A 9,347-nucleotide genomic window follows, 5' to 3' on the forward strand; every position below is an offset into this window, starting at 1 on the left:
GTGGGAAGAATGTGCTTGAGAATGTCAGGGAAGTGGAATAGGCCTGTTTTTAATATTATTTTTTCTGTGTCATGGTTACTAGGTAAAGGGATGATGGGTTCAGTAGGCTGTGGAATAGTTTGTAGGTGAGTTTCATAAGATGACACTGGAGCAACGCTCTTCTGTCATGCATTGGGAGTTTTGGCAGGGTAAATTCTGATTGCAGGATTTGGCCTTTGGTTAGGCTAGGAGCAGCCATTCTAGCACATGCTGATTTTTTTCCAACTTGGTTTTCTGGTGTCATTTTTATTCCAATAACATTCCTCTTTCTTGACAGTTCTGCATGTTATTGATACAGTATATGCTCTACCAGTGTAGATTTTCCTTAATGCTTAATGGTTTAAAGTCTGTTTCCAAACCAAGGAAGAGGACATTGAATTACAAATCCAAGCTGCTTTCCCTGTTTCGGAATAATGTGTTGCTAAACACCACCTGTGAAAACAGGGAATCTTCTTAATCAAATTGAACACTCGTACATGGGTGCAATCTTATTGAAAACATGTCTGCTTAAAACTCTCCAGCTGGCTTTTTCAAAAATAATGATGGTAGAATACTGTAAGACTGAAGATGCAGAAGATGGTCAAATTATTTTATACTGCAGCCTTTCAGACTTCTCAGGAATGACATCAGGAATAAATTGCCTTAAGGGATGAAAAGATAGCATATAGTAAGAATAAAGATACCTTTTTGTACACTTAATCACTGTTGCTTTTATTTTTATATAGTTTTATGTAAGCCGAATGGAAACAACTACTGTTTTGAAAGATCTGCAACCTGAAACAGAATATGCTGTTAATGTTTATTCTGTGGTAGAAGATGAAAGCAGTGAACCTCTGGCTGGCAGAGAAACAACTCGTAAGTTAGAATTCCAACAGGATTAGGATATTTAACAACTGGTGCTGTACAAAGTATAGTCTTCAGAACATTTAGTATTGCAGTTTTTCATAACTTGATGTGGTATTTGGAGTTTGTAGGACAAAATTGGGTTGCCTGCTGAAAATTTTATGCCCTAATTCTGGCTTCCTTCCAAACCCATAGAGACACCACTGTACAAATGGTGCTCCAGACTAGATCTATGGAGATGTGGTCCAAGATAGAATTCATAAACCCACAGAGTATGGTCCAGAAATGCAGTGACATACGTGCTTTCACTCAAACACCTCCATACTACACAGCTCATTCCTACTGTTGGCAGCTATATATTGTCTCAGATTGCCTTGCACTTTGCAGTAGTAACACATGCCCAGTCCAACACAGTTATATAAAAGGCATGCCTACAGCAATAACTTGGATTATTGTGTTTTCCTTATTAGCTGTTTAAATGAATGATAGTATTATGCATGTTGCTGTTGCATGAAAGACTAATATTCTTGAGCCTGTCAAAGTGTTGATCATTTAGTAATTCACTTCTGTCCCATTGGATTGCTCTAAATTACACTTATTTATAGTGTATTTATATTTATTATACTTATATTTATACTGTTATTTATATATATTTATATAATATATATTATATTGCAGAATTTATAACACATTTTTGTCAGATTCTTTTTGCTATTTAATTTTTGCAGAATTTGAAAAATATATAAGGGCAGAGGATAGAGGACATGAAAAAATATTTTTATAATTCAAATTCAGAAGCTAGTTAGGGATTGATAATCAAGAATCTATATCAGTTAATTTTGGTTTTATAGACTATTCAAATATCCTAATATACACTTAAGGAACAGTTATAACTGTTGGCAAGAGAATTTGGCAAGTGAACACTCTTGCCAGAAATCTGTGCTTCAAGTTTGGCACCACTTACAACATTTATACCTTTTCTGCTCACCCTATGTCTCCTTACTCTCAAGTGACCAGTTTTCAGTAGCACTGGTGAATTCTGTGCAATGATAACAGGTGGACCTGAGGCAGAAATAGAGTCAGAAAAGTGAATGAAACAAAAAAATTATATTTTGACAGTTGCAATCCCTTCGGTCAGAAACCTGAATGCTTATGACATTGCACCAACATCCATGCGAGTGAGATGGGAACCTCTTGATGGAGCCACGGGTTATGTATTAATGTATGAACCTGTTAATGCCACCATACCAGCTACAGAAAAAGAGGTATGAAAAATGTCCTTGGTTTTGCCTAACCTGTTAAAAAATGCTGTGTGATTTGTACGTTATGCTATAATAGTAAAGGCAGGCAGATATTTTGAAGTGTTGCACATTGACTGGAGTATTATACACAATTACATCAGTCAGGAAGTTGTAAATATACTGCAAATCTTGGAAACAAAATTCTCTTTTAATTAAATCATTGTTTTCTTTTCCTTCTCTGCTCTCTTCAATTTTTAAACACTGTATAAAAATTAAACACTTTTCACTTATAGATGCGTGTTGGGCCATCAGAGACTGATGTTCAGTTGGTAGATCTCATCCCCAATACAGAATACACTTTAACCGTTTATGCAGCATTTGGTGATCTCAACAGTGATCCACTTACCTCTCAGGAAGTAACATGTATGGATCTTTTCACTTTTGCTTTATATTTTGTTCTTTTGGTAATAACTAACTAACTTTCATTTTATCTTAGCCTTAGGTTATTTATTTATATGATACTTTGCTTAAATGGAGGTACTCTTTTTCATGGGTGTGGATTTTTAATTATTCTAAAGTTTGTAATGTCCTGATGCTGATTTAACGGAGAATTATCTAATTAAAAAGAAAAATAAAGTTTTCTCTGACTAGCTGACTGAAGTTTTCCTAACAGCTTCTGTAGAGTAGTTTTAAGTGTCCTAATTTTACTGCGAGAATACTTTTACCTTATTACATTGGACCAGCTTCCATGCGAGTGAGATGGATTTTAAAAGGATTTTTTGTTTTAACAAACAAAGTGGAAGAAGGTTAAGAATAAAAGGAAGTGTTAATGTAGCTCACGTTACCTAGGACTCAAAGTCTGCTTACCTTGTTCATTCTGAGACCTTGTATTGAGTTCAGCCCACCTAAGGAGAGCATATGGGATATTGGCATTAAACTTGTTTTTTTTAATAATAAACATGTTTGAAATACTGTCCATTCAAAATACCAGTATCTAGATTTAAAAGAAATGACATTTTGAACCTGGTAAAGGAAACTGATTCGATTTGTTTATCATGAAAATTATGTTTATGAGACGGTATTTGGGTATTTTTTCAGCCAATATTAATTTTAAAATCACCAAGATAAATATTCTGTAGTATTTTACTGGCAGAATAGTTTGTTGAACTTACTCAACAGATGACCAGAACAGTTAGCTTTTTTCTCTTCTTTTAAACACGCATGTGAAAAGAATTTCTTGCTACTTTGGGTCTGCCTCTTTTGGGAATAGTATCTCCACTCATTGCTTTTATTGTTGTCTTTTTTATAGTACCTTTACCTGGAACAAGAAGTTTAAGAATTCAAGACATCACTCACAGCAGCATGAATGTTTTGTGGGATCCTGTCCCCGGCAAAGTCCGCAAATACATACTAAGATACAAAATAGCTGATGAAGATGAAATTAAAGAGGTATATTGGAAACATGTTAGCAAATATTTAGAAATTTGGAGGATAATGCTAAAAACAGCTAGTGAATACAGACAGCATCAGTTCTTGGCAAAGAAAATATTTATAGAACATGACATCTTGGAAGATTTTACAAACTTCACATGCACCCGTGTCAGGCCCATAAAAGGGATGTGGGGATTTCTCCTGGAGGGGGCCCTGGAGAATTTATGTGTGGCATTGTTGCTCTTGAGCAACCAGATATGAGCTATGGTAAATTAGCCACTCTTCTTCTTGTGGCTGCCTAACTATACTCACACCAGCTCTTTGAACAGCTCAAAGTCAGCAGGACACAAAAGTGGCTTAACAGTGCTTTATTCCTCCTTGCTGCCAGGCTACCCCTCTATTTGTATTTCTGGGGTGCAGAATGCATAGTGCTCCATTAGCCACAATTAGAACGGTATATGCTGGTATCTTTCATTGTAGACCACGATCTGTTCTGAAACAATACGTCAATCTGCAATTCTGATGGCTTTGCTATTATTCCTAGGTGGAAGTTGATAGATCAAAAACTAGCACAGTTCTTCCTGATCTTGCCTCACAAACCTTGTATAATGTACAACTGGTTGCTGTGTATGATGAAGGAGAATCTCTACCAGTAGCTGCAGAAGCCACCACTTGTAAGTTGTGGGAATATTTAATTTAATTCTGCTATTCAACATGCATTCTTAGATGCTGCTTAGACAAAATGTGCTGCAAACTGAATTTGGGCAGCAGCATCATTTAATAGATTTCTGTACTTCACTTTCAGCATATTGAACTTACAGTAATGTCATGTACAAACACATAGAAACATATAGTAATGGACAACTCCTCCTCTGATGAGCTCCCATTTAGAACAGACAACGTAGACCAGTGAAGTGAGCAAAAGCCTTTATGATGAGTCACTGGCAGGGGATAGAAAGGACTTGTAGGAGCAGGAGTAGGAGAGTAGGAAGCTATGAAGTTAGAGGTAGGGTTTGGAAAAGCTCTTTATTTATGGAAAGATATAGAAGATGACTAGGAAGAAAGGAAATGCACCAGAGGGTGAAAGTGATGGGATCTCAGTTCCTATATCAGGGCTGTCTAGCTGGCAACCCACAGACCTCGTGGAGTTCACAAGTTGCTGGCCTGGAGCCTGTGGGCCCCTTTAGCCACCTCTCCCACTGTCATGAGGCATAGGCAGATCCAGAATTTACTAAAGGTGATTGCAACACAACACGTCTCAGGCTATGGGGGCATGGAGGCAAGGCATGACTGCAGCGCCCTGAGGCACACCAGGAAGCTGGTCAGGAAGCAGGCACATGAAGGGGGACCTGCATACCACCTCCACTTTTGCTGTCCTCAGCTGACCTTTGCATACAAGGCCAGCACTTTGTGTTGTTTCGTCCTGCAGCCCATGGGTCTGGGGCTCTTTCCATGCCTGTCAGCTGGGGCCGGTGGGGATAGCCCTGGCCATACCAAGGCTTTGGCCAAGAGAGCTACATCTGCTACAGGGTAACAGTACTTTGTGATACAGACAAGGCCTGGAAGTGGAAAAGAATGATGGAGTTGAGTTAGACAATTATCTGTCATTAATATCCATCCATCAGTGCCAAGTGAAAAAACAACAGTTTCTCTCCCTCTCTATAGTCTCATTCTGTAGAGAAAGTTACTTGATGTTTTTATAAATATTTTCCCATTTTTTATTTATAATTTTTTTTACTTCTATATAAGCAGATCTGCTGCACAGAATAGCATCTGTACAGCCCTAGTATAGATGTAAGTATTTGTGTCTTGCTAGATAGTGTCTCTGTGACTTAGGAAGCTTTTTGGTAGATAAGGCATAGCACTAGGAATTGGGACATCTATGTTATGTCCTTGGCTTTGTCATTGCGAATCCACACAGAATGTCATAAGACACTCTCTGTTTCAATTTCCTCTTCTACAAAATAAGGGGACAAATTTTTGGATTAAAAAAAATCTTTGATCCTACATAGAGAAAAAGTAATATGATTCTAAAAAGCCCTGTAGCCTCGTCAGTTTTTATCAGTGAGGGTAGTTAACATTAGAGCAGCTTACTAAGGGAAATGGTAGATTCTGGATTACTTTAACTTCTTATCTTTAAATCAAGCTTGAATGTTTTAAAAGGTTTGCTGCATTTCAGTTGCAAGTTAATGAATTTCATGTGGGATACTTGCTGAAGGAGGTCAGAATATATATTTGTAATTATTCCTTTTGACCTTAAAATCCATGAGCAAAGACTTAAGCTGCTGTAAGCCTGGTGTAGCTTCGCTGAAATCAGTAGACCCACTGTATACTGGATGATGCCTTGGCTGTATGAAATGTTAAAAAACAAACCCCTGTAAAAGGTCTGAGTAATACTGCAGTTTATTATTACGAAGTCATTGGAAAATGTGTACATGAGAGCAACATCTATGCATTGAAAATTCATTATCTATGTAGCTTTGTGATTGTGACTATTTATAGGCTATATATTTTTTTTTGTCTTGACAAGATTTTCCTTTTTTCATGATAGATCCTGTTCCAGCACCAGTTAATCTTAGAATCACAGATGTAACAAAACGAAGTTTCAGAGGTACTTGGGATCATGGAGCTCCAGATGTTTCTCTCTATAGAATAACCTGGGGACCCTATGGTGGAACAGAAAAACAAGAGGTAAGTCAGTCACAGTGTCATTTTCTCTAGGAAGTTCTCTGAGCAATTCTTTTATTTGAAAATTAAATTGTGAGAGGTCTGAATCTTGCAAGCCCTCCCATTGACTGTGGTGGGAATTCCATGTATAGAGGCTTGCAGGTCCTGATTAATGGTCTACTAATATGATGTCACAATGTGAAGAAATTTCTCAGTTATCTCATCCTTTTCTCCCCCCACAAGACCATCCTAAACGGTGATGAAAATACTTTGGTTTTTGAAAATCTGACCCCAGACACATTATATGATGTCTCAGTTACTGCCATCTATCCTGATGAATCAGAAAGTGATGACCTGATTGGCAGTGAGCGGACATGTAAGTAACTGATTCCTGAAAGGGATAATGTGTATCTTAGAATGTGTTAACTTAGAAACAAAGGCAATATATCTGAAACTTGTTTGTGGATTTTTTTTTCCAGTACCCTTGGTACCTATAACAACACAAGGTAAGAGCCTGATTTCCCAGATACTATGTTACTAACTAATTGCCTGTCAAGAATGATGTATTTCAGAGAGTGTTTACATGGTCCCCCCCTTTGTGGCCGGCCATGAAAAGACTCTCTCTGCCACTGCTGCCTCCTCCTCCAGCCTCTGGTTCTGGGGCTCCCTCTCCCCACCTCCTCTCTCCTCCCTCCCTGCCACCTCCCCCTCTCTGCCAGCTGTTGTCAGGGCTGGGTGGTAGGGGGGGCGCCACCACAGTCACCCCCTCCTCCCTGCTCCGCTTCCTTCCCTTTCTTCCCTGTTGCCCGGCTCCAACAACAGCCACCACCATGACTCCCCCTTCACCTCCCCCTGCCCTAGACCTGCACAGACTTCCTCCCTCCCTGCCACCTCCCCCTCCTTGCCAGCTGGTGTCAGGACCCCTTCCCACTCCCCTCTCTCCATCTCTCCTTCCCCACCACCAGGCCCCAGTAATAGCCACCACTGTGACTCCCCCTTCGCCTCCTCCTGTCTCACTCCCCTCCCTCCCTGCTGGCTATTCTGGGGGGGTGTCGGGGACAGGCATTGGGGGGCATGCCACCACCATGACCCCCCCCTCGCCCTCAGACAGGGACGCATGGGGAAGCCCCGCTGCTTGGGTGGCTGGGGTGTGTTCACTGCTGCCACAAACTTCCCTGGCAGTGGCTCAAACATGGACCTGTGCAGCCCGGGCCCATACAGCCAATTGCTGCCTGCCCTCTGGGTGGCACATGCACAGTTGGGCAAAAGCATTATGGACAGACAGACACATAGACAGACAAGACTTAGCCCTTTATTATATTAGAATATAAAAGGTTGGTATTACCTTCCTAAAAACAAATGGAGTATTTGTGGCCATGATCTCATCCTGTTAATAAATATTATGCTGTATTTGGAGGGATGTTAAACACTGGGTTCAGATATGTTTATTATTTTACAAACATGCCAGTTAAATTCTCTTCTTTTTTTATTGTGAACATTGGAGTCAAATTCTGCTCTTGAATGCACATTTGTGCTGTCCAGTACACACATAGGAGTGCAGACCTTGGCCCTGTGTTGTTTGCATTCTTTTTTTACCCTTTCCTTTAACTTTGTATTAGCACCAAAGAGTGGTCCACGAAACCTTCAAGTATACAACGCCACTTCCAACAGTTTGACTGTCAAGTGGGATCCAGCCAGTGGTCGTGTGCAGAGATACAGGGTCCTTTACCAGCCTATATCTGGGGATGGCATTGAACAATCGGTAATTATTTTTAAGCCCTGTAATTATTAGGACATGGAAAGAAATATGATTCCTGTTCTTAACAGAGACTTATCACAATACCTTTGTTTCAAATTGGAACAGTGTGAATATTCACTGAGGATATTTTTAGATGAAAGTTTGTTTAAAATTAATGTGTATGAGTTGTGTGTGTGCAGTTGACAAGCTAATGTATTGTGTATGGCTATGGATAACATCTATTTTCTTGACAAGTTTCAGTACCATGTAATCTGTACAGAGCAGAAAATAAAGATAGCTATATTCATACATTACATATGTACAACTTGAATAAAAATATTAAAACAGGGATCGGCAGCATTTTTGGGCAGAGTACCATAAACACCCTCAACCTCAATTTGTAAGATGTTGGTGCATCAGGGGTGGGTGGTGGGGGAGCTGCAAGGGGTGGCAGAGCAGCCCCAGCTAATTCCCCACCATTTGCCCCAAGGCATGTGCGCCAAGCAAAATGCCTTCATGTATCATATTCCAGTGTGCATGCCAAAAGTTGCCTACCCTTGTATTAGGATATAAGCTCTGGAAAGCTAATATAGAAAATAGGCTAATTTCAAATGAGGTCTGTTAATTAAAAGAGCCCAGGTTAGTCAGCCTTATTCACAATGGGTGCCTGTACATGAGCACAGAGGCTGCTCTGATGTGCTGTAATTACAGTGCATCAGAGCAGACTTGATTAATTGAGTCTTCTGGAGCATAGTAGTTACCATGCTCCAGCAGCCCCCTTTGTGTCATGTATCATTGTCCCTGCACTTCAAAATGGTGGCAGGGGTGCTTGAACTGCTTGTTGAATGAACTCTAGTTCAAGCACCCCTATTGCCATTTTGAAGCATGGGGATGTTGATGCACAAGATGCTATAACGCTTTAATTAGAGTGGCTTTCAGAGCCACTCTGATTAAAGTGCTACTCCGCCCTCTACACACCCGGAGTACATGTAAAAGTGCCTCATGTACTTAATGTCCAAAGGGAAGAACTTGGCCATGGATCATATTGTAAATAATTCAGGACTATTCATATCATTCTCCTAGTAGTGGTCTTGGTGGTAATTGTAACAGTTTTTTCAAGAAAAGGTTTTATTAGAAGAGTATTTCATTTTCATAGATTCATAGATTCATAGATTAAGGGTCGGAAGGGACCTAGTAGATCTTCTAGCCGGACCCCCCGCCAGGGCGGGAGAACAACAAAAAACCCCAAAAAGAGAAATGGGACTCAAACGAGTCCAGCCAGGTAGGCACCCAGCCTCTTCTTAAAGACCCCCAGGGTAGGGGCCAGCACCACTTCCCTTGGAAGTTGGTTCCAGCTCCTAGCCGCCCTAACCGTGAAGTAGTTTTTG

At 40.1% G+C, this 9,347-nt stretch overlaps 1 protein-coding gene across 1 annotated transcript in view; it reads left to right on the top strand.

Annotated features, from left to right (window-relative positions):
* The window catches only part of COL12A1 (collagen type XII alpha 1 chain), a 163,009-nt gene that overhangs the window by 66,859 nt on the left and 86,803 nt on the right, over positions 1-9,347 (top strand). The window contains exons 23-31 of the mRNA XM_019520465.1: positions 765-894; positions 2,002-2,147; positions 2,417-2,546; positions 3,433-3,572; positions 4,099-4,228; positions 6,106-6,245; positions 6,465-6,597; positions 6,701-6,727; positions 7,841-7,983. Of these exons, the coding sequence (XP_019376010.1) occupies positions 765-894; positions 2,002-2,147; positions 2,417-2,546; positions 3,433-3,572; positions 4,099-4,228; positions 6,106-6,245; positions 6,465-6,597; positions 6,701-6,727; positions 7,841-7,983 (1,119 nt within the window). The remainder of the gene's footprint in view (positions 1-764; positions 895-2,001; positions 2,148-2,416; positions 2,547-3,432; positions 3,573-4,098; positions 4,229-6,105; positions 6,246-6,464; positions 6,598-6,700; positions 6,728-7,840; positions 7,984-9,347) is intronic.

The sequence above is a fragment of the Gavialis gangeticus genome, unplaced genomic scaffold (genome assembly GCF_001723915.1).
Source record: "Gavialis gangeticus isolate Ggan-Ray unplaced genomic scaffold, GavGan_comp1, whole genome shotgun sequence".
Taxonomy (NCBI): domain Eukaryota; kingdom Metazoa; phylum Chordata; order Crocodylia; family Gavialidae; genus Gavialis; species Gavialis gangeticus.